Source organism: Tetrapisispora phaffii, chromosome 1 (assembly GCF_000236905.1).
Source record: "Tetrapisispora phaffii CBS 4417 chromosome 1, complete genome".
Taxonomy (NCBI): Eukaryota; Fungi; Ascomycota; class Saccharomycetes; order Saccharomycetales; family Saccharomycetaceae; genus Tetrapisispora; species Tetrapisispora phaffii.
In genome coordinates, this window is record NC_016520.1 from 1,198,261 (window position 1) to 1,223,400 (window position 25,140).

The following is a 25,140-nucleotide window of genomic DNA, read 5'->3' on the forward strand; positions in this document are numbered from 1 at the left end:
GGATCAGTGAGGAACAATTTAATGACTTCCAAACATGATAGGTCTTTCTTTGAATAAACTAAAACTATTATTCTTAAAATGATTAAAATTTCAATAATTAAATGAATATATATATGTGTGTGATGAAGCAAATCCAATCGTTAAAAAAATGCATACTTATAGAGCTATATACCATTAAAATATTATTTATATTGTTTTTTTAACTTAAATCAAGTGTACTGATGTAAAATCGTGTATTATACTTGTTTTCTACACTCTCTTGCTATTGCTCTAGCCTCTTCTATATCTTGTGTGCTTCCTGTTGATACACCGATTGCATAGCCGTAAGCTTCTTCAAAATTTTGTCTAGATAATTCATATCTTGCCAACCATAGTCTAGCTTTAGCAATTTCATCTGTAACAAATCCTTCCGTGAGAGCTTCGACATTTACACAACGTATCATGTATTCTTTACAATTTTCCAGATCATTTGATTTTTCGTAAACTTCCGCTAGTTTGTATAATAACGATGAGTCTTGATCTGTATTTATTGATAATTGTAATGCCCTTTCGAATGATTTTATGGCATCATTAAAATTCCCAATTTTTACATAGCAACTAGCTAATGCTTGCCACATTCTTTTATCCAGTGGTTTTAATGTGCATGCTTTTTGGAAATAATACAATGAATATAGGTGCATATCAAGAACTTCGTAAGCTTGTCCCAAACCATACCAAGCTTTAAAATCACGAGGGTTTATATCAACTGCATGTCTATAGCATTCAATTGCTGCTTGAGAATTTTTTAATTCTACAAACTCATGACCCATCAATGTCCAAGCGCTAATGTTTTTTTTGTTTAACGTTATAGCTCTTCTGAAATATAAAATAGATTTCTCATGCTCTTGCCTTGCAGAATAGTAGTTAGCAATTATACAACATGTTTCCGGCCTAAATCTATCAACTTGTGAACAGAACTGAGCTAAATATGATAACTTTGGTTGTTTTTGCATGACATATAATATATTTGAATAGAAATCAAGATCATCGAGACGGTATGGATCAGCTTTTATTATTTGTTCAAATAATTGCTCCGCATTAACATAGTCCATATAATTATAATTGATTAATGCATTTTGTGCTTTTAAAAAGGAAAAATTAGGGAAAATATTTAGCAAACTTTCTAAATTCTCTAAAAAGTTATCTATATCTCCACTGAACTCTTGGAATAATACTAATTTAAAGAATTTGATCATTATATTGTGGTTAACATCTGATTGCATACCTATACAATTCATGTCTTCAATTTTAAATTTTTCGCTTAAATATTTTGTTAATAGCATGAATTCATCTGCCTTAGTTATACAATCAAGTAACTCTACCCAACAGGTCCAATTAAAAGTAAATTTTGATAAAGATTTCAAAAATGACGACATTGCTAATGACTTATTGTTTTCTTTCTTTTCAAGTATACCTTTTAAATAATATAACAATGCTATTCCTACTTCTGATGATTGTGATCTTATGTTTAGAGTAGGTAGCGACTCATTATAATTCTTTAGATAATCATTCAGTTCATTTAGTATCGAAGATAATGAAGATCTTTTACCTTCATTCATAGATATTGAATGAGAACTGATATCAAAATTTAAATTTCCAATAGTATCGTGGCTTTTGTCGCAATCTGACCCATCTGACATGCTATTTGCCCATATATCATCTCTTCCATTTATAAATAAACTAGTATTGCCTTTATCATTTAAGTATTTAGGTGTCTTACCGGTCGTCAAAAGATTTTCCATCTTTTCTTTCACTTTTTTATCCCATGACAGATACTCGCAGTATAACTTCATGAACTTTAATTTGGGATGCGTAACATCTTTCAAAAAGAAAGAACATCTATCAAATTCTTTAGAATCAAATAAAGTAGAAGCAAATAAATGTAAGTCATATTCTTTTTGTGTAAATTCGGCATTGTCTGCAGACGTTTTTATAAATGGGCTTCTCTTATTCGACTGTTTATGTCCATGATTGATTTGGTTACTCAACGGTGAATCATTGAAGTTCAATGCACCTGCTGCACCCCGTATAATAGTATCATCTTCTGGCATATCACTTTCAAACTCTAAAATCCCCAGAAGTGCTTCCGCTGACCATTTCGATGATTTGTATAATTTTACCTGTGACAGTTCTATTGCAGATTTCCTCAGACAATTTCTAATATCTTGTATTATATAAAATTGATTATGTGAGTCCATTATTGTATTCTTTTGGAAGCATATCTCTACTTAGATTATACGATCCTCCATAAGAAAGTAAATAAAAATATACTTGAGCTAATTGAATCTCTTAATTTTTATATATTTATTTTTATGTATGTGGTTCTTAGCGATAACATAATGCGCAATCATAAATGACAAAAATTGATAATATTAATATAAAAAAATCTAGAAAGAATTTAACATTAAAACTCAATAGATTACAATATATTATGAAAGGATAAGTCTATTACATGTAGTCAAGATTGAAAACGAATTATTCCGTTATTTCTTTTCTAGCTCATTAGAGGTAACATTTGCTTTGGAAATATTGTATGTTTTATAGAAGACAAATATTTAAAGATTTGTTTGCCACAATTTAAAATAAGCATTGTCGAATTTGAGAAAGGAAAAAGAAAATAAAATAGAACAGCCTATTAGTTATACACCTAGCTATCTATATATGATGAGATCTGATGATGAGACTGCCGGTAGAGCATATTCAGCCGAAGATTACTTCGAAGCATTGTGTGCTGAAGAGGAGAACGTCCATGCCAATTATGGTGAATTGAAAAAAATGGTATCTATTTTGAAAGATTTGACAAATGAAGATAGTAGTGATGAAGAATTGATATCCAAATTGAAAGAATTAGAGAAGGTCCATTATGCTGTAAAAAAAAGTACCGCCGATTTGAAATTTAGTAAATTTAAAGTGAGGAATACAGAAGTGAACGTCATTGAAAATAGTAAATTAAATGGAAACAATGACTATCAACATGATTTAATAGGAAATAAAATCAATGAGGTAGAAAATATTAAAGAATACATAGAGACCATTGAGAATTTAAATTCTGATTTAATGATATATACAAACTTGTTAGGAAGACTATCTGTTGGTTTAATACAACAAGTACAAGTTTCAAATACTGAGAATAGTGAAATAATGATTAATGACTACCCCCCTCCTGAAGAAATAGTTTCGATATTAGAGAAGTTTAATACAGAAACAACAGAAACTGATGATTTGCGTGGACAATTGGATGATTACTTACAGAAAATAAAAATGGATCGTGCGAAATATACATTAGAGAATGAGTACTTATTAAAAGATTCATTGCTTACATTGAGTAAAGAGGTGAATTACTGGAGAAAAGAATATGATAATTTAGAGATGCTAATGTTCAGCGATGGTCCAAACACCATTATGAAGATGATGAAGAACGTAGATTCGCTAAGATTAAAGGTAACTGGTTCAGATTCTTTTAAATAAAAAAACAATTGATGAAACATAAATCACATAAGCATTATAATATATCCATGTCTAATAAACCCTAATTCAATTAGTCAACTAAATGAGCTTACATTTTTTGGTCATTATTTTTCGACATTTCAATTTGGTGATCGATAACATTTTGTAATATTATCACACAACATGTATATATGTATATAATATATATAATATGTATAATATGTATAATATGTATTAAAGTGTGACTATTGATAGAAGATAGTAAACGTTAATATCGTGGATTATCATTTAAATATGTTTTCCAACATCTTAAAATACGTTTTCAATTAACCTTTACAACGCTTAATATAAAAATCTGGAAAGCTAAGTATTACATAGTAATAAATTGACATTTTATATTTTAAAAGAGTAAAAACCAAAGGATTGAATTGATTATTGAACACTTCGATTGAAGATATCAGTATAATATTAATTATGATATTGATTAATCAGAGTAGGCTAATAAAATATTATAGAATTAATACAATAACTAGATTATTTAGTGATTTCAGATTTCCAGATAATGCACCTAGAACAGCTGATAACCAATCATGGTTAGAACATTTAGAGAATCAAGATAAATTAAGTGAGAATATATCCAATGCAGAAGATTATAGTATAAATGCTGAAAATGAAGATATAATTGACAAAAGTTTAAATTCTCGATTTTCATATAAAGTAATATCAAGGCCACCTGAATCTAGGTACATAGAGATTAAGTCTCCACTACAAAATTTTACATCACTCAAGTATCTCAAGTCTTTAGAAAATGATATAAATAAGAATAAGAACAGGCAAACTGGTTTTATAGATACAAGGATAATAAAATGCAGAAGTGGTAACGGAGGACATGGTGCAGTGTCCTTTTTTAGAGATGCAGGTAGGTCAATTGGTCCCCCAGATGGTGGCGATGGTGGCGATGGTGGTTCTGTTTATATACAAGCTGTCGAAGGTATAGATTCCTTAGCCAAACTAAAAACGACATATATTGCGCAAGATGGGAAAGCAGGCACAGCTGATCAGTTGGATGGAGCTAAAGGTAAGGATATGCTAATTACGGTACCAATTGGTACGACCGTAAGGTGGTGCATGGATCCAGTAGAAGTTAAAAAATTTATAAAAGAAAAAAATTTAGCCGATAATAAGCAGTCTATAAGAGAATTTACACAAAGTCATGATATTTCCCTGCAATGTGTCGGTAAACTTGAACTAAATAATGACCCTTTCCAAATTCAAATGTTCAGGGAATCATATAAGCCTGGAAAAGGATGGATTTTTAAAGGCAAAGATGAAGAATATCATTTACAACAGCCTTGGTTCAAAACTTTAAATAAGCGTGTTACTACATTTGATGTTCAATTGCGAATTACAGAAACAAATGAGGATAGATTCCCACTTTATGGTATAGACCTAAGTAAAGCGACTACCACACCTATATGTCTACTGAAGGGAGGAAACGGTGGATTAGGAAATATGCATTTTTTAACTCAAATGATAAGAAATCCTAGGTTTGCAAAAGAAGGGAGAAACGGTTTGGAACAGCACTTTTTGTTAGAACTTAAAACTATCGCTGATATTGGTCTCGTCGGATTTCCAAATGCAGGAAAATCAACAATTTTGAACAAAATATCTAATGCAAAACCAAGAATAGGTCATTGGAAATTTACAACATTAGTTCCGACCATTGGGACTGTGTCCAAAGGTGTCGAAGAAACCCCATTTACTGTGGCTGATATACCAGGAATAATTGAAGGAGCGTCGTTGAATAAGGGAATGGGATTAGATTTCATAAAACATATACAAAGATCAAAATCGTGGGTATTTGTATTGAGTTTAGAAAGTCCTGATCCGATCGAAGATATGAAGACATTGGTGTATGAATTAGGCGGAATGGATAAAGTAACTACTAAGAATATACTTGTAGTGTGCAATAAAGCAGACCTTTTAGAAAATAATGAAACTAGTATAGAAAAATTTTCAAAAGTAAATGAATTTTGTAAAAAGAATAATTGGGATTGTATTCCAATAAGTGCATTAAAAAATGAAAATATAGATGAATTGATTCAAAGAATGGCTAAAAGTATCAGAATGAAAGACTAATGTAAATATTTGATATCGGTCACTCGATTTATAACTGAGATTTATGTCATTATAATTTTTGTAAATAAAACCGTTTTTTAATAATATAAATAGTTAATTTCATGAGATTAGATTGTACAATATACATTCATTTATTATATTAACATGTCTTTACCATCAAGAATATCGGATTTATGTTTTATGAATGAACTTTTATGTAGGGCTTGGGGCATGTGACGCTTTCAAAAAAGAAAAAAATGCGATGAGCTTCAAGATTAATTTTAATTATGTTACTTAATAGCATTAATAAAATGTTAAATTTTTGGATAACTATTCTAACAGGTTTGTTAGTAATAATCAATAAATAAAGTAGTATCAAAATTTTGTTCTATTTATTGATCTTTCAAAAATACAGAATCCAAAAATCTATCATGTCGAGAGCAAAGGAAATTCAAGAAAAGCTAGACTTGCAGGCTAAATTACAGGTTTCTTTTAGTAAGACAAATGAAAAGGTTTTAGAATGGTTAAACCCTGGTAAGGGTGAAGAAGAAGATGATAAGATAGAGAAAGATGGAAATGAATTGATTGACAGTAGAAAGGCATTTTTCAACTTACCTTTGGTGCAAACTGGCTCTGGAATAAATTTCTCAACAGCAACAAACTTTGAATCAAAACCAGAGGATATATATACAATTGGTGATTTTATAAATACCGAAAAGAAGATAAACACACTTGCTAAACAAAAGTCCCGTTCTCAACGAGATTCTTCAGGAAGAGGTAGCATTTACAGAGTTGCAAAAGATGATACAAAGGCCATGGTTACATTAAAACGTAAAATGAGGCAAGGAAACAGAAACAATAGGTATGAGAATAAAAATGAACCTCATAATCTAAAAGGTAATAAGAATGGTTATAAAGCAGAAAATAAGCCACAAGATCAGTATTGTGATAATGCAGATGATGCCAGTGACTACAGTTCAGATGAAGAAAAAATGGTAGCTGAAAGATCTAAAAAGAAATCATTAAACCTGTTATTCTAGGCAATAGAATGATAAGAAACAATAATATTGATACTCATTCCATTTTTAAACAATATTCAGACCGATATTATCTTTCTTCGCCACAACTCCTGATAGCTCGATCTCGCAGTGATCAGTCCAACGCTCGTAATATCCATGGTTATATGTGCTTATAGATGGATTGATACTTGGATTTATTCTTCAGTAGAAATAGATAAATAGACACATTGATTGCTTATTATAACCATTCAAGATTGAAGCAACTGTGAAAGTAACATGATTACTTGGATTAGGAAACGGTGTATCCATCACGTGACAAGTTTTTATCTTTTCCACAACTTTTTATTCTCATTACCATTATTAGGCAATCCATTATCAAGCGTAAATCAAAGATGTATAAAATCACTTTATAGAACTGTATAAGCATAATTCAATAAATTAATAATATTATCAACATCAGTTGAAACCATCAACAACAAAAAAACCATGAGAGATAGTGAAACATTGCAATTCAGTTTTCCTTTTCATTCTTTCTTAGACACAACTTTTTTTCAAGAACTTTCGAGTTTAAAACTAGATATCTTTAAATTGGATATAAAAGAAAAGAACATCTATGCTAAATTGAAATTTGATCAAATATCTACAAATAAAAATGTATTTTTGAATTCTCAAAGTTTTCATTTTGATGACAGCAATAAAAAAGATACAAATGGACCCTTAATTAACGGTAAATTGTACAATTATAATACTATCGAAGAGTTTAAAAATCTTGATAAAGTGAAGTTTTTAGAGGACAGAGCTTCAGACATTTGGAATCTAGGCATAAAAGACATTAATAATATTGCAAGCTTTTATATTATCAGTTTTGCAGATTTGAAAAAACATAAATACATCTATTGGGTTTCTTATCCATATTTCCAAAGCAAAAATTTAAGTATAAAAGTTAACAATAAAGATGAAGTAGAGCATGAAAAGAACACAAAATATAGAACTTTTTTTAATGAACACCCAAATATATGGGTAGCCATGACGACTGGATTGCATATTGACTTATACACCAAAGAAAGTTTTTCTGGTGCTCATACTTTGCTAATTAGGGATATGGGTGATATACCATCTGTTCCAACTGCTCTTGCAAAATCATTTTTAACAATAATAAAACATAATCATGAAAATATTAATGAAATAACAGTGGTGTTTGTTCGATCTGATCCATCAAGTTTTTCAATGTCTTTGAGTTTAATGATTGATGAAAGTGTGGATTCTAATTTGGCGATCGGTGGTTGGGAAAAGAATACTAATGGGAAATTGACGCCTGTGGCGATTGATTTAAGCACATTAATAGATCCGATTACTATTGTAGACCAATCAGTTGATCTGAACTTAAAATTAATGAAGTGGAGAATTGCACCAGACTTAGATTTAGATAAGATCAAAAATTCAAAAATATTACTACTTGGTGCAGGTACATTGGGTTGTTATGTGGCACGTAGCTTAATGGGATGGGGCGTACGAAAGATAACGTTTGTAGACAATGGCACTGTTTCTTTGAGTAACCCAGTTAGACAGGCTTTGTATGACTTTGAAGATACAGGGAAACCAAAAGCAGAGACTGCCTCAGTTAAACTGAAAAAGATATTTCCATCACTAGATACCACTGGCGTTATGTTAAATATCCCTATGATAGGTCACTCTGACATAGATTCATCATATGACGAAGAAGCATATGATAAATTGGACGAACTAATTAAGGAGCATGATGTCATATATATATTGACTGATTCAAGAGAAGCCAGATGGCTGCCTACAGTTTTAGGTAACGTACATAAGAAAATTGTCATCAATGTTGCTTTAGGATTTGATAGTTATTTAGTTATCAGACACGGCAATCAATCGCAAGAGGAAGCTGAGCAACTAGGATGTTATTTCTGTAATGATGTAGTTGCGCCTACAGATAGTTTATCTGACAGAACTCTTGACCAAATGTGCACTGTCACGCGTCCAGGTGTAGCTATGATGGCGGCTTCTCAATCTGTAGAGGTTTTGGCGTCACTTTTACAATCCAGAACTCAAGAAGAGCCGGTAGAACTATCTTTACTAGGAGAAATACCTCATCAAATTCGTGGATTTCTAACGAATTTCAATATTTTGAAGTTAAAAACTCCTGCTTATGAATTCTGCTCAGGGTGCAGTGATAGGATAGTTGATACTTGTAGATCAGAAGGTTGGAATTTTATAAAACATGCATTAAGTGATCCAAAATTTGTTGAAAAGATAAGTGGATTAGAAGAAGTTCAAAAATCTGTAGATAGAATTGCTGATAATTTTGACTTCTTCGATACTGATTCTATAGATGAAATTTCGTAATATTGAATGTATAGTAATAATAAGTTAAATAAAAAATTAACGTTTTGTCCAAATCGTTACTTTACTCCCATTTGTTAGAAAGTATGCACTGCATAACCAAATAATAAAAAAAGTTCTAATAACTTTGTGAATCTAGAACAATCTAATATAATGACTCCAACTACAGCACAGATGGAAGAGTATTTTATGAGATTCCTTTCTAACTCCCTTGCATTATTATTTCCCATAACTCAATGCTGATGCTTTGTCCCAGAGTGATAGCATGCCTGTGTGTAGAGGTCGCCAGTTCGATTCTGGCAGGAAGCGAAAGCTTTTTTTTTTCACTTTTCTCGCTGGTAAATTTCTCTGCATAGTAGAAGTAAATTATTTTCAGCCTGAAAAAAGGATTAAAATTGAGGAAACGAAAAAAGGTTCTCTAAACAATATATATAAAACGTTCAGTAATTAAATGAAGGTTTCGTTATTAGTAATGTAAGCAAATTCGAAGAATACAAGAGTGATAGAAGAAGATCTCAAACCATTCCGCTATCTTCTGTGTTTTTGTTTTTGACACGATTTAAAGTTCAAGTTTAAGTTCACCATGCTATTAGAAGTTGTATCATATGCTGGGACGTGTTTGGGCTTTGTATTTTTAACGTTGGCGATTGCCTCTGCTCTATACTATATAAGTGAAATCGTGGAAGAGCACACCGAGCCAACGAGAAGAGTGTTAACCAGAACCATATACGGGTTGATTGTGTTATTTGTCCTGTTGATAATTTTCGACTCTTTCCCTATAAAACTAACACTATTTGCAATTGTTTCGCATATAATCTACTACCAGAACCTAAAGACATTCCCATTCATCTCGCTGTCCTCGCCCGCATTCCTTGCCAGTTGCGCATGTGTGGTGATCAACCATTACTTGTGGTTCAAATATTTCAATGACACAGCAGTCCCGCCTCAGTTCAGATACGATCCAAATTACATTCCTAAGAGACGTGCAACATTTGCTGAAGTGTCTTCATTTTTCGGTATCTGTGTCTGGTTCATTCCATTTGCATTATTTGTATCATTGAGCGCAAGCGACTACGTATTACCTACTGCCGGAAAAGCGGACACCTCTGCATTTGCCAAGAAACATGACAGTGAGGGACACACCGGTGTAGCTGGAGAACCACGTTTGCGCGGCAAGGCAGTTGGATTGGCAAGAGTTGTAATCAACAGTATCCGCGGTTACATCGCAATGTGTTTGAACATATTTGGTTTTAAAACGGAAACCAACCACCATAGACTAGCAGTATAAGCAAGGAACCATCGACGTTGCTTTCGGCACACGACCTAGCGGCAAGATACGTATATACATACACGCACATATACATTTACATAGTGATGAGAATTGTATAGAACCATCATAGATCAAAACCAGATATATAACCGTACCTAGATATTTTCTTTGAATCGTCATAGTGTTGAGATGTCGAGTATGTCTGAAGCGCCATTGTAAATGGCACAATCGAACTCCCTTATTATTAATATATACCACCGATCCTAGAAAGAGATTGCAACTTCGTGACAGTCCCTCTCGTAGTGACCGGGACTATGACGGCCACAAGTATAGTACCTTTTGCCTTCTTTTTCGAATTGCAACACAATTATTACCCGGCTGGCATTATTCGAGAAACGTCCGAGAAGCAGCTCGGCGCGAGAACTATCAACATCGGACCAGCGCCATAACAGAGCGGTGTTTCACAGCAGAGCATTACAACAGCAATATGAAATAGTGAGGCGTAATTTGCGGTAGCATATTACGGTTGCGAGACATTTACTGGGAGGCTCACAGAACGATACATGTGCATGAATTGGAAGGAAAAGTACAGCTGCAGAGGTTACATACAAGCCGACGGACCCAATCCAACCTAAGCCAGCTCGGTCCAGCCCAAATCCAAACTTACCGCAGGCGGGAGTGCCGTCAAAAAACCCATCTTTCGTTTACCCCCCACCCATTACCTTCTTCCATCAGATAGCGCACCCACCGCCGCTTGCCGCTTGGGAAACATGGACTTGACGACCTTCTCTCGTTTCTCGAAGCTTCCTATACCGTTCTCACATTTCTTCTTCCGACATATGTCCGCACACACAAAAGACACCACACAACACAAAGGCCGCCGGACAATGCCGTGCACCAACACACTCACAAATTTCTGTTTTCGCTCGCCGAGGGCGCGCCGCCGAGAGCACGCACACGCCCTTTATTTTTCATGGCCCTCCCACCACCGCATGGCAAAGGACATTACACGAGATGGGCGTCTAGCTGGTAGCTGATTCGGCCCATGCGCACCAAGAGTGTTGCGTGCCCATGTTCCAATTGCAGCTCAGGCGAGGTCCGGGTTCGCGTTCGGTTTTATAAATTGATTATTGTCAATTCGTTACGGCACAGCATGTGTGTGGCCGGCGGGCCCTTAAAACTGGTTTTGCTTGCTCCGACGTGTGTTTTCACAGGACAGGGGCGGGACGATATGTGGTCTGTCTAGTTAGAGAGACCAACTACTAAGGCGGTTTTTTTAGTTGTGTTTTGAATATCTCAACAACCAGAGCTCTATCACCGTTGTATGTTGGTATACCTCGGCTGCTTAGGAGTACGTTACAAGGCTCCAGTTATAACGGTACTGAATTGCTGATGTATACGTCGTTTTGATGTATGTATGTCTCTTTGTGTGATATATTCCCCTTATTTCCAAGATTCCTTTGCAAACGCAAGAGCTTGGTAGACGTTCTTTCCAATCCCATCAAACAACAGCAACAACACCACGGTTGAATAAACTGGTAGTTTATTCAACCGTGGTGTTGTTGCTGCGTCAAGGGGGACGACCAGCTACTGGACTCTCTTTGTTCAGTTTCATGCGTTTTAAATTTCTGAAAAATAATTCACTCTTTTTCATTCTAGCTACATCTAATACTCTGTGCGTCAAGTAACTATATTGAATTAATTAATAGACAATATACTCATGGTTTTCGAAATCAATTAAATTATACTAACTTTGCTTTTAGGTATCGATGCTTTGTTTTAGTACCATTTTGTCCAATCTCTCTCTCTCTTTTTTCAATTTGCTTTTTTCCCAATTGCCATAAAAATCGTATATATAAGAGTATCTTATTCATCAATTTCCTACGTTTCCTTATTCTCAATTACTTCTCATCTCCTTGTATCTCTCTCCCTTCAAGTTTTCTCATATGTCAAGAAAACCAGTAGCAAAGGAAACGTACGTAATTCATATTAGAAATAATTGATTATCTATATTTTCTTTAATAAAATTACTTCTCAAAAGATAATAAATTCCACACACACAACATGTCCTCTGATTTCGGTTTAATTGGTTTAGCCGTTATGGGTCAAAATTTGATCTTAAACGTCGCCGACCACGGTTACACTGTTTCCTGTTTCAACAGAACCACCTCCAAGGTCGACCATTTCTTAGCTAACGAAGCTAAGGGCAAGTCCATTGTCGGTTGTCACTCCATTCAAGAATTCGTTGCTTCCATCAAGAGACCAAGAAAGATCATGATGTTAGTCAAGGCCGGTTCCCCAGTTGACGCTTTGATTGCCGAATTACTACCATTCTTAGAAAAGGGTGATATCATCATCGATGGTGGTAACTCTCATTTCCCAGACACTGACAGACGTTACGCAGAATTGACCGGTAAGGGTATCCTATACGTTGGTTCCGGTGTCTCCGGTGGTGAAGAAGGTGCTAGATACGGTCCTTCTTTGATGCCAGGTGGTTCCAAGGAAGCTTGGCCAGAAATCAAGGAAATCTTCCAAGCTATCTCCGCCAAGGCTGATGGTGAGCCATGTTGTGATTGGGTTGGCCCAGCTGGTGCAGGTCACTACGTCAAGATGGTCCACAACGGTATCGAATACGGTGACATGCAATTGATTTGTGAAGCTTACGACTTAATGAAGAGAGTCGCTGGTATGACCCCTAAGGAAATTTCTGATGTCTTAGCCGACTGGAACAACGGTGTTTTGGACTCTTTCTTAATTGAAATTACCAGAGATATCTTAAAGTACGACGACGTTGACGGTAAGCCATTAGTCGAAAAGATCTTGGATAGTGCTGGTCAAAAGGGTACTGGTAAGTGGACTGCCATGAACGCTTTAGACTTAGGTATGCCAGTTACTTTAATTGGTGAAGCCGTCTTCTCCAGATGTTTATCTGCCATCAAGAGCGAAAGAACTAGAGCTTCCAAGATCTTAAGCGGTCCAGCTGTTTCTACTATCCCAGCTTCTGAAAGAGCTGCTTTCGTTGAAGACTTAAAGCAAGCTTTATACGCTTCCAAGATTATCTCTTACGCTCAAGGTTTCATGTTAATCAGAAACGCTGGTAAGGAATACGGTTGGGAATTTAACATGCCATCCATTGCTTTAATGTGGAGAGGTGGTTGTATCATTAGATCTGTCTTCTTAGGTGAAATCACTAAGGCTTACAGAAAAACTCCAGACTTAGAAAACTTGTTATTCGACAAGTTCTTCTTAGACGCTGTCACCACCGCTCAAAGTGGTTGGAGAAAGACCGTTGCTTTAGCTACCTTAAACGGTATCCCAACCCCAGCTTTCTCTACTGCTTTATCCTTCTACGATGGTTACAGATCTGCTAGATTACCAGCTAACTTGTTACAAGCTCAAAGAGATTACTTCGGTGCTCACACTTTCAGAGTCTTGCCAGAATTTGCTTCCGCTAACTTACCAGAAGGTAAAGATATTCACATCAACTGGACCGGTACTGGTGGTAACATCTCCGCTTCCACTTACAACGCTTAAGTAACTCCACTAATGAAATTCTATAGTATAATATTATAATATCTTTTACATAGTTAATAAATGAAAAACATAAAAATCTACTTTGTGTATTATGATATATATATATATTATATGTGCAATTTTATAAATCTTAAAGATTAAAGATATAGTCGTCATTTTCAGTTCATACAAATATGTACATGAATAATTTTATAGTGCGATGATTTGTCATTGAGTCCGTAGCTAAATTTAATGTAAGAAGTATCTTTTCGAAAATTCATAAGTAGATATCATTATTGCACAACTTGGCGCAATCTTAGCAACTCTTGGAATTAGGCCAGCAAATAAAGTCTTGAAACCTTCAACTTTACGGATGTTGTTCAGATACACAAACATACTCCGAGAAAGTTCCTTCTTGTCATTACTGTTTTTTAAAGAGATTTGTAACCGTGTTTTACCTACATCGAATGGGTGGGTGCACAATGCTGCAATGAAACCACTTATTGATCCGTGAATGAAACTATTGAGGAAGTGAGAGGCTCCATTTGAAATAAAGCTGTTTTCTTTGTGAAACAGAGTGAGATTTTTTTTGCAGTATTCATATGACCCCCAATAAATCGCACTGAATGGAACATCTCTCCATAATGTGATTTGAAGACCCTTAAAAATTGCTTTCAATCCTTCAGACTGGATTTCTATCCTAGATTCTCTTATTACATCTCTGAGTAGTTTTGTATTTCCCATGCTATTAGAGGTTGGAATACTTTGTAATCTTGTCTTAATCAATTCTAAGGGTGCAATTGTTGTTGCTGCAATGATTCTAGCAAATGCTCCACAAAATATTGGATTTGCTGAAGGAAGAGTTTGGCTCAATGGAGATAAATCTCTCATGTACTCGTAACCAGTAAAATAAATGATATTAGACGGTATGGCCATAAACAGTGTTATTGACAATCCCCTCCATAGAGTTGATATTCCTTCTAGTTGCGCTATCTTTTTTAATGCTTCTATTGTACCAGAATAACGGATTACACTATTTTTACAGTTCATATCTTTGAAGCATGATGTTTGCCAAAATAGGATATTACCCCCTGGTGTAGTGGTTAATGGATGTGGTGAAAATTGCTTTAAACCTGATGACTTGATGCTATTTTTTGTTATGCTATTTGAGTTTGTGTTAGCGAAATCGCATGAACAGTCTGGGAGTAGTTCCTGTTGTTGTAACCGTACCCTGACTACATCCATTGGTGTTAGAATCATAGAAGTAATCAGCGAGCCTGTCATGGCACTTGTCATTCTTTCAGTCAACGTCAGTGATTCTGTCATGATTATATTGCAAATGCACCCAGTTCTTAGACTTATAGCAAATGATAGAATTTGATCAGGATGGTATGGGATAATGTGTCTTGCTTATCAGTCCATCTAATTGGGAGGAATATGAACTTAAATTGTGCTAATATAGTATCTTCTGATCTCAGATAGAGTTGAAAGGATTCACTAGCTCTTATCATTACTCTAACTGATTTGAAATTAAATGCGATGAGTAAACTGAAATAAATAGGAATTTCAATGTAAACCCTAACATACCCTAACCGCTCAACATCGGGTTTAGGTTTTAGGGTGCGACAGAGTCAAGTGACAGAGTTGCCGAAAAAGGGAAGAGGCATTTGGGTTTAAAAAAAAGTGAAGTGTCAGTAAAATAACGCATTGGTATATACACACATATACATATTGTTTAAAATATTTAGCTAGTAGTATCTTTAAAGTCATAGTCCAGATACTGTGCTTATGAATGAAAAGGGTTGTTGATAAATGGTTAGGAAGTTGAAATGTTAGTGCACAATGCGACTGAGTTATTTATGCAATCTTTGCTGTTTTCTGTTATGTTTTCAAAATTGCTTTCTTTTTCCCTATGGTAATTTTTTCTTATCAACGTATCTATTTTCTTAGCTTGGTATAATATCAAGTCTTCATTTGTCATTAAATTCAAGCTTTTGTAATCTTTTTCAAAAATCTCTTCTTCCCAATTTAAACTATACAGCCCGACGTTATTATACATGCCACTGTACTTGTTAAAATAATAAAAATCCGTTTTATTTAGATTGGCACAAGGAATATTATCTAGCCATTCATTTACTTTCTCTCTGTGTGACATATTGCTTGCCATTCGCGGATTGAAGAAAGATGGCAACCCACTCCCACTATTTGAAAATTGGTTTGACTCATCCATTAGTATATTTAAATGTGTATCGCCAATTAAATTATACCTTGTTGCATTTGGATCTGGGACTGTCTGATATTTCACTTTCACGTTTTCCCCATTGTTCATAGCTCGAGTTTTTTTAATTGTTAAAAGATTTAGCATATTATGAAATAGCTGATGCCCGTCATAATGCCCATCATGATTCTCGTCTGACTGTTCATGTGCACCTAAATCCTCTTCAATTTCACGTATTGGCGAAGAGTTAAAATTAACTCTTTTAAACTGGAAATTTTTCTCGTGAAAACCTAAATCCCATTTGTTTTCCAATCCTGTTGAAAAATCCTTCCTGTTGTCGAAGTCATGTGGCAAGGGATCACTCACGTTTCCTCGTCTACCTCTCATGTCTGCTAATTAAATTATGTTGACACCCACTAATATAGTCGAAACCGTTCTTGCCCCACTCTCAGCTTAAAACAGACACACATAAATATAGACCAATCAAAGTAGTATTTTTTTATCAAGATAGCATCCATAAATAAGTGGAACTTCAACTTAGAACCAAAAAAAGTTTGCATAGAAAAAAGCACCACAAAAGACTAATTAACTATACACAGCTTCTGCGAAAACGTACCGCAATGGCATTTAGACACAGCACTTACCGATTCTCCAAGACGTTTGAAACACTGCAACAACCTCCCATTACACAGCTCCCAAAGACACAACTATCCACTTCTTTACAGACAGACACTGATGCAGTTCTGATGCAGTTCTGGTGGTATTTGTGATAAAGTCACAAATACATCAACAGAGAGATGCATTTTAGTCTGGTGGTGTTAGTGTGCCCGTGCTTACTCATTTGCAACGACAAAAACAGCACGCCCAGTGTTTTGTCGGCGTCCCAAAAAGGGTGCGCGCTGAGAAAGCGTCTTACAACGAGAGATCTAGACGTCGGAAACCCTCTCTGTCACAGGATGCATTTTCGTAAAAGCAAGGTTAAAGAAGGTTTAATTATGGATGGATGAGTCGTGGACAGTCGGGATGGCCAGGGCAAGAAGAAGTTGTTTAGCAGCATCTCGACAGGTAGCTGCAGTGTCTATGGAATGACATCACTTCGATGCCAGACGTATAAGCTTAAAAAACACATAACACATTAAATAGAAAATGCAAAAAATAACCGAGTATCTTAGTAAGTAATAAGTAGATTAATTTGTCATCCCAGTGTTGACCTCCAGTGAAATAGTCTTTCCTGTATAGGTATATTAGCTTGGCAGTTCGAGCTTTGTCGTTTAATTCTGGCAGACACCTCTGTCTCTGCGTGTGAACGCAAGCGTGATCTTCTAGCATGATGTTGCGGTGCTGTCGCCGTGCTGGGCTCTTGCGATGTTGTTGCAATAGTCTAATGTGACCGTGTATAACGTGGCTCATACTTGATAAATTACTCGAAGCTCACCAATGAAGCTCACCAGACAATGAGAGGGTTTGCGTTATAATTAACGCAGTGACGGGGATATCCTGGTCATTTGTAAAAGTGGATTTTATTGGGAAGCGCTCGGAGAAAAGATGTTCAGTGTCTGAAATTCTGAAATTTCTCTGAAATCGAAAAAAAGCAATTAGCATTCTGAAAGTATTACTTATATAAAAGAAGTAAGATTTAATTTAATTATATCAACAATGTCTTTATTATTTTAATTCTGTCATCTTATATTCTTTCTTATAACTTAGAATTGCAATTAGTAGAACAGTGTGACTCAGCAAGTCTCTTTTTAATAGGATAGTTTTAAAAAACATGTCTATTCGTTCAAATACGAACAACGGTGACAATTTATTCCTGGATGGTGACGACCATCTAAAGCACAGATCGAACGGCGGTCGTGATGAGGATGGGAAACATATTGGTAGTCCTATTCAATTCATGATCTCTAATGATGATGACGACGACGACGACCGTTTTTTATCTTCTTCTGGCTCTAACGTTGAGAAAAAAAATATGATGGAAATGCAGTCACAAAGGAACAGGAAATTATGGCTACTACAACAGATGATGATTTTTTACCTTCTTTAACACACCCCATGGAGAAAAGAATATTAAAGAAAATGGATTGTTTTATTATACCTCTGATGGGGTTGCTATATTTTTTATCAAATTTAGACAAATCCAACATCGGTAATGCAGAGGTTGCAGGTTTGTCAACATCTTTAAATTTAAAAGGTACCGAATATAATACATGTGTTACCGTATTTTATGGTTCGTACATTTTATTTGATCCATTAGGCACCAACTTGTTAAAAATATTAGGTCCGAAAGTTATGTTATCATCATGTTTGGCAGCATTTGGTGCGATATCATTAGCAACTGCTTGGTGTAAAAATTATCCTCAATTAATTGTTATAAGATTACTATTAGGTGCTTTTGAAGGTTTAATTTATCCAGCAATTAACATGTACCTATCGATTTGTTATAGAAGAGAACAATATGCAAAAAGGTTTGCATATGTATTTAGTGCTGCTTGTTTGTCGTCATCATTCGGTGGTTTAATCGCTTATGGTTGTTCACAAATTAATAGCTCTTTAACATCATGGCAATATATCTTCATAATTGAAGGTGCTATTTCACTTGGATTTGTACCAGTATATTATTTTGGGTTAGGTAAAAATTTGGAAGACTCATGGTTTTTCAACGATGAGGAAAAAGAATACATTATTGAAAGATATAAGACTATGAACACATTTAACCCAGATGAAAAATTCGATTGGTTCCAAGTCAAATTGGCTATGAAAGATATTAAAACTTGGGTAAGTGCCATTGCGTTATTCGGTATCGATTTAACTACATTTGGGCTAACTGTGTTCTTACCAATCATTATTACTTCCTTAGGATTCACAAATGTTAGAGCACAATTAATGACTGTTCCAGTTTACTTCCTTACCGCTATTGTATTTTTTATTTGTGCAAATTTGTCCGATAGATATAAATTAAGAAGCCCTTTCATCATAGGTGCTTGTATAACAACCAGTATTGGTTTAATAATAGTTCTAGCTTCAACTAACAATGCAGTACGATATTTCGGTGTTTACATTTTATGCATGGGCATTTACGTGAATGCTGCTACAAATTGTCTATGGCTAAGTGGTAATAACGGTAATTATTACAAAAGAGCAACTGCATTAGGATTCAACTTATTTTTGGGATCTGGATCTGGTTTAGTATCGGGTCAAATTTTTGTTGCTAAAGATAAACCAAGATACATAAAAGGTCTTTCAATTTGCTTAGCATTCCAAATTCTTTCGATTCTAATGACATTTATCCAATTTTTATTATATAGGAAAGAAAATCAAAAGAAATTAGCCATTATAGAAGAATGCCATAGAGAAAACAAACCAATACCATATAACGACAAATTAAGTGACATGAATCCAGAATTTAGATACATGTACTAAACAGAATACCTCAAAATAACGTCATTACTAATAATATTAATCGGATAAATGTCTGATAACTTATATATATATATATGTATATGGGGTACTTATACGCAAACGTATTGCTCAGTTACGTAACTTAGTAATACAAATTAATGTGCCTTGCAATTAGTATCATTTAATACATTCATACTTATGCCCTGTATTCTCAAAAAGAATAACAGATAATTTGATTTACTAAATTTTTATTTATTATATATGTACAATTATATATATTTATAACTTACATTATGCATTTTTATTTGTACCAAATCTTGACAATAATCTTTCTTTTAATTTCTTTAATTTATATTTTGGACCTGAGACAGCTCTTATTCTCTCAGCGTCTTCTAACGTCAATACTCTTTTCACTAATAAATTAAAAACAGTACCAAAAATTAGGCCCATAATAGTCGAAGTCAAGATAATAACATTGTATGGCATACTAAAATCAGGTGTAGGTAATACCAATAATAACGTTGAAGTCCGGGATTGATATTTAGTTGGCCCTTTTACTGTAACAACTGCTGATTCAATTTCAAAACCATGATTGGCATCTGGTGGATATTCAGAATACTTTAACAAATTCTTCTCAAATTGGTACGAGAGAATAATTGTACTATGTGGCGGAATCGTTATTTCATATTCAATTTGGTTTGGTCTTTTTCTGTCACTTGCAGCAGCGTACTTTAAAGTAGATAGCACATCCTTAATATCAAAATCAAACTTCATGCCAGTTGTAGTATCAATTGCTTGTTCAACAATCAAAGTTGACAGATAGATTTTCATAAACCATGGTAGAGATTCAAAATACAAAACTGATTTAGCACTGTTAGTTGGGTTTCTAAACACAGTTCTTAAACCATCACGGCCTATTGAATTACTCATAATTGACCTACTAACAAAAAGTGGTACATTATCCCTTCTTACTATACTTGAAGAATTCTTTGTTTCAAAATATATATCATTTTTATCGTTGTTAGTCAAATCAAAACAATTACTTTGAGTTCCAAAAAATTCGCCATTTGATTCGATCAATATTTTCCAATCCTTACTTGCCTCCACACACACACTGGATGGGTTATTAGAAATTAAGTTAGAACCTTGTAACTTTTTACCAAATAAATCTGACAATAAAAATATTGTTTCAAAATTATCTGGCAATGGGAAGCATTCATAAGCATCGTGATACTTTGAAGTATCACAACGCAATCCTTCACCAGTTACTGGCTTAGGAATAGGATTTCTATTTCTTTGTATAGTATTTGGCACATGCATTACTACACCCACATTTGCTTTCAAATTATCATAACAAACTAAAGATTCCTCTTCACAAATTGTTTTAACATCAATTGATAAACTATGCCAATATGAATCAAAAACTTTATGGCCATCAAGTAGTGTGGAAATACCAGATCTGCTTTTTGTTGGTAATAACTTTAGCAATGGTGTTAAATTTTCAGTGCACACGTTTTCATTGGCTAATGCTGCACGCATTACAAATAATTGATTTTTGCCATCAAATAAAGGTACATCGTAATCTGGAATAAATGATTTATATGGATATGTCGTTTTTGAAGCATCGACAAAATTCAATGATGTACAGAACATACCACTCAAGGTGTTTGCAACGTATTTCCACTTTTTATATGCCACTTTTTTAGAACTAGCTTCAATTACAGACCATAATTCAACACCCGATCCACCTGCTTTAAATCCATCATATGGAATACGGCCCCAAGAGTCTGCATCCCAAAAACCTCTAGTAAATCTAATATGTAATTCTCTTACTGAATTTTGGCGGATTATTCTGTTAATTGATTTCGGAAACACTGTATAATGACTATATTCATCGAACCCATTAGAAGATACACCTGGTTCATATTTAGTTGAGTTTATCTCAAAATTAAAAGAGCTTAGTAAAAAATTACTTTTTAATGGTGTTATCTTCAATGATTCATCAAATTCGTAATATAAGTTATCCTTTGTCTTGATATTTGTATCCCAAACCTGTTCAGTTGATTTAACACTTTCAATGTTATCTAAACTAGTAAGGATAGACGTGTCTGTGACGTCTATCTCACTACTAGGATCAAACGATGTTTTAGATTCGTATTTTACATCGTTATTCTTAACAACATCTTCCACTTCTTTATTCTGGATATGGGTTTCAACAAGCTCATCTGCATATGAAATTGGGACTAAAAAACCAAGTATGAATATAAAACAGAGCAGTATGACCTTTATACTGGAACTATGAGGAATGTTCGATATGATCACCATTTTTCTATCAGGAATGCGTGCTTCCTTAATATCTATTTTATTTTGTATGAATACTTCTTTTATAAGTGGTATCTTTGCACTCAGAACTAAGTATAAAATTTTGACCAAGTATACAAATTAACTAAACTAAACTCCACGTAGTCAATTGTGCCTAGTTGTTGCGTTTTTAAACGAAGTTAAAATATATCTGGAGTTTATTGTTGTTACTATAACTAAATTTACAGTTTTGATTACTGTATATTTTTATGCGCATTAAATATTCAAAAAGTTAACTAAAAAATATAAATATCCAACTTCCAAGAAAGCTTATAAATCAGTGAAATATAAATGATTTATTTTAAAATATGTATTTATAAAACAACTGGAACAGTACTGATCGAGAATCAGAATGTGTTTATCTATAAATTAATTTTTAGTAAGTTAGACTCGTGTTCGTAGAAATTTTACTAGGAAAGTTATTTATTAATAGCAGCAAACAGACATGGATCAATTTGGCCAGAGCAAGCATCAATTAGGTGCAGACTATTCTATCTCACAGAAAATAAAAGATGACTTTATTAATAATGAAGGCTCACCTAATGACAGTGAGGATATCTTAATGAAAAATCAGAAGGATAGATCTATATATGCAAAGGAAGATGGTTACCACAAGAAGAGACTAAATATCAGTGGAAATGATGATACAAAAAAAAATGAGGGAGAACAAGTTGGGGACAAAAGAAGATTAAGTGAGGACAGTACATCGATAGATAAATTTAAGTCAGCTGCAAATGAAAGAAAAAGAGGCCGTAAGGTTCACTCAAATGTACAAAGTTATGAAGTACCGAATGAGTCGCATCTGGTTCTACAAGAATATAAAGCCGACATCGAAATAGAAAGACCAGATTTGAGATTCCTGAAAGAATCAGATAAGGTACTCTTCAAAGATGTATTAACCACGGAAAACAAATTTAACGAAGAGGATAAGGATACAAAACTATCCACCGCTGAAATAAATGAAAGGAATCTTATTAATCTTCTTCTAAAAATTAAAAATGGTAATACATCTGTAAGAAAAGTGTCAATGAGAACATTATCCGATAAAGCTGTTGATTTTGGACCCAAGTTAATTTTTGACAAAATTTTACCAATCTTATTGGATAGATCCTTGGAAGACCAAGAAAGGAATTTAATGATAAAAGTTATTGATCGTGTCATGTATCAATTAGGAGACCAGATACGTCCATATGCAAAAAATATTTTAAAAGTAATCTCACCTCTATTAATTGATGAAGATAAAATTACAAGAGCAACAGGTACTGATATCATATCTAATTTAACTAATGCGGTTGGTTTTAATACAATGATTTTAACAATTAGACCAGATATAGAGAATGAGGATGAATATATCAGAAACATTTCATCAAGAGCACTGGCAATAGTTGGTAAGGCGGTAGGTGTTTCCCAGCTAATACCGTTTCTTCATGCTGTATGTCATTCTAAAAAGGCTTGGAGAGCTAGACACACAGGTTCAAGAGTTATCCAACACTTGTCGATATTAATGGGTATTGGTATTTTGCCTTATCTAAATGAGTTAATAAAGGCAATGGAAAATGGCTTAAAGGATGAACACATTAATATTAGAATGGCCACTGCCAATGCACTAACCTCCCTTGCACAACAATGTTATCCTTATGGTATAGATTCATTTAATATAGTTCTAGAACCATTATGGAAAGGTATACGATCGCACAAAGGAAAAATTTTAGCGTCATTTTTGAAGTGCTTGGCATCAATAATCCCGTTAATGGATTCTGACTATGCGTCTTATTACATGAGAGAAGTGATGAGAATTGTACAAAGAGAGTTCAGTTCACCCGATGAAGAGATGAAAAAGGCTGTATTATTAATATTACAAAAATGTTCCCAGATACCGAGTGTCACAACTGCATATTTAAAAGAAGAAATTGCTCCTAATTTTTTCAAACAATTCTGGACAAGAAGAACAGCTTTAGATAAGCAATTAAATAAGGCTGTTACTTTTACCACAGTAAAATTGTCCACAAAATTAGGTGGTGCATATACAATTGAACACTTACTAAAACCATTAAAAGATGAAGCAGAGCCTTTTAGACTAATGACAACACATGCGGTAGAAAGAGTAGTATCACAACTCGGTACCGATGATTTATCAGACAGTCAAGAGAATAGATTAATTGATTCATTGTTAATTGCTTTCCAAGAACAGTCAAATAATAATAAGATAGTTATTCAGTGTTTTGGAACTGTTGCTAATTCATTAAATACCAGAATGAAACCTTATCTGGCACCTATTGTCAGCGCATTTTTGAATAGCTTAAAAAATAGAACTCCTTTTGTTCGTGAGAATGCTGCTGAACTATGTAAGTCTTTTATTCCTGTTATAAAAAACTGCAATGAAGTCTCAATGTTAAATAAATTGAATGTCATTCTATTCGAATCATTAGGAGAAGTATACCCAGAAGTATTAGGTTCAATTATTGGTGCAATGCACCAAATATGTGCGAACGTTCCATTAGACATATTACAACCACCTATAGGCCAAATTCTACCAACGTTAACTCCAATTCTGAGAAACAACCATAAAAAAGTCCAAATAAATGCTATAAAGTTTGTGGGCATGGTAGCCGAAATGAGCCCAGAATCTGTTCCTCCAAAAGAATGGATGAGAATCTGTTTTATTTTGTTGGAAATCTTGAGGAGTCCAAACAAGGCCATTCGAAGATCTACTAATAACACATTTGGGTTGATTGCAAAAGCAATTGGCCCAACTGACATCCTAGCAACTCTTTTAGACAATTTAAAGGTACAAGAACGTCAACTTCGTGTTTGTACTGCTGTTGCCATTGGTATAATAGCTAAGGTATGTGGTCCGTATACCGTAATACCAGTATTAATGAATGAATATAAGACACCAGAAACAAATGTTCAAAATGGTATTCTAAAGGCGATGTCGTTTATGTTTGAGTATATAGGTAATGATGCACGTGATTATATATATTTGATGTTACCATTACTGGAAGATGCACTAACAGATAGAGATTTAGTACACCGACAGACAGCCTCTGAAGTCATAAGACATATGGCTTTAAATTGTGATGTTCATGGTTATGAGGATGCTTTTATTCATCTATTGAATTTGTTAATGCCAAATATATATGAAACTTCACCGCATGTTATAATTCGTATACTTGATGCTCTAGAATCATTAAATGTTGCATTGGGACCTGGTGTCTTCATGAATTATGTTTGGGCTGGTTTATTTCATCCTGCAAAGAAGGTAAGGAATGCTTTTTGGAAATTACATAACAAGTGTTATATTCAGAAAGCCGATTCATTAGTCCCTTATTACCCGAGAAAAACTTTGGATATAGAAGAGTTTGACATTGTCCTATAGTCTTATTATA

At 34.2% G+C, this 25,140-nt stretch overlaps 12 protein-coding genes across 12 annotated transcripts; 8 read left to right on the top strand and 4 right to left on the bottom strand.

Moving 5' to 3' along the window:
- Positions 1-236: 236 nt before the first annotated feature.
- On the bottom strand, positions 237-2,237 carry CDC23 (anaphase promoting complex subunit CDC23; the record flags this gene model as incomplete). The annotated part of the gene is made up of 1 exon (XM_003683989.1): positions 237-2,237. One exon carries the CDS (start codon positions 2,235-2,237, stop codon positions 237-239), a length of 2,001 nt encoding a protein of 666 aa, XP_003684037.1.
- Positions 2,238-2,700: 463 nt separating this feature from the next.
- THP2 (Thp2p) lies at positions 2,701-3,507 on the top strand (the record flags this gene model as incomplete). The annotated part of the gene is made up of 1 exon (XM_003683990.1): positions 2,701-3,507. One exon carries the CDS (start codon positions 2,701-2,703, stop codon positions 3,505-3,507), a length of 807 nt encoding a protein of 268 aa, XP_003684038.1.
- A 453-nt stretch (positions 3,508-3,960) lies between these two features.
- On the top strand, positions 3,961-5,625 carry MTG2 (putative GTPase MTG2; the record flags this gene model as incomplete). The annotated part of the gene is made up of 1 exon (XM_003683991.1): positions 3,961-5,625. One exon carries the CDS (start codon positions 3,961-3,963, stop codon positions 5,623-5,625), a length of 1,665 nt encoding a protein of 554 aa, XP_003684039.1.
- Positions 5,626-6,035: 410 nt separating this feature from the next.
- Positions 6,036-6,644, top strand: NOP19 (Nop19p; the record flags this gene model as incomplete). The annotated part of the gene is made up of 1 exon (XM_003683992.1): positions 6,036-6,644. The coding sequence occupies one exon, from the start codon at positions 6,036-6,038 to the stop codon at positions 6,642-6,644; it is 609 nt and encodes a 202-aa protein (XP_003684040.1).
- A 465-nt stretch (positions 6,645-7,109) lies between these two features.
- Positions 7,110-8,990, top strand: ATG7 (Atg7p; the record flags this gene model as incomplete). The annotated part of the gene is made up of 1 exon (XM_003683993.1): positions 7,110-8,990. The coding sequence occupies one exon, from the start codon at positions 7,110-7,112 to the stop codon at positions 8,988-8,990; it is 1,881 nt and encodes a 626-aa protein (XP_003684041.1).
- A 580-nt stretch (positions 8,991-9,570) lies between these two features.
- Positions 9,571-10,275, top strand: SVP26 (Svp26p; the record flags this gene model as incomplete). The annotated part of the gene is made up of 1 exon (XM_003683994.1): positions 9,571-10,275. One exon carries the CDS (start codon positions 9,571-9,573, stop codon positions 10,273-10,275), a length of 705 nt encoding a protein of 234 aa, XP_003684042.1.
- Positions 10,276-12,321: 2,046 nt separating this feature from the next.
- TPHA0A05350 (NADP(+)-dependent, decarboxylating phosphogluconate dehydrogenase) lies at positions 12,322-13,791 on the top strand (the record flags this gene model as incomplete). The annotated part of the gene is made up of 1 exon (XM_003683995.1): positions 12,322-13,791. One exon carries the CDS (start codon positions 12,322-12,324, stop codon positions 13,789-13,791), a length of 1,470 nt encoding a protein of 489 aa, XP_003684043.1.
- Positions 13,792-14,019: 228 nt separating this feature from the next.
- Positions 14,020-15,096, bottom strand: MTM1 (Mtm1p; the record flags this gene model as incomplete). Its single annotated transcript, XM_003683996.1, has 1 exon — positions 14,020-15,096. One exon carries the CDS (start codon positions 15,094-15,096, stop codon positions 14,020-14,022), a length of 1,077 nt encoding a protein of 358 aa, XP_003684044.1.
- Positions 15,097-15,586: 490 nt separating this feature from the next.
- Positions 15,587-16,375, bottom strand: PFS1 (Pfs1p; the record flags this gene model as incomplete). Its single annotated transcript, XM_003683997.1, has 1 exon — positions 15,587-16,375. One exon carries the CDS (start codon positions 16,373-16,375, stop codon positions 15,587-15,589), a length of 789 nt encoding a protein of 262 aa, XP_003684045.1.
- A 1,620-nt stretch (positions 16,376-17,995) lies between these two features.
- Positions 17,996-19,411, top strand: TNA1 (Tna1p; the record flags this gene model as incomplete). The annotated part of the gene is made up of 1 exon (XM_003683998.1): positions 17,996-19,411. One exon carries the CDS (start codon positions 17,996-17,998, stop codon positions 19,409-19,411), a length of 1,416 nt encoding a protein of 471 aa, XP_003684046.1.
- A 270-nt stretch (positions 19,412-19,681) lies between these two features.
- On the bottom strand, positions 19,682-21,715 carry GPI16 (GPI-anchor transamidase subunit GPI16; the record flags this gene model as incomplete). The annotated part of the gene is made up of 1 exon (XM_003683999.1): positions 19,682-21,715. The coding sequence occupies one exon, from the start codon at positions 21,713-21,715 to the stop codon at positions 19,682-19,684; it is 2,034 nt and encodes a 677-aa protein (XP_003684047.1).
- Positions 21,716-22,196: 481 nt separating this feature from the next.
- On the top strand, positions 22,197-25,130 carry HSH155 (U2 snRNP complex subunit HSH155; the record flags this gene model as incomplete). Its single annotated transcript, XM_003684000.1, has 1 exon — positions 22,197-25,130. One exon carries the CDS (start codon positions 22,197-22,199, stop codon positions 25,128-25,130), a length of 2,934 nt encoding a protein of 977 aa, XP_003684048.1.
- Positions 25,131-25,140: the final 10 nt, after the last annotated feature.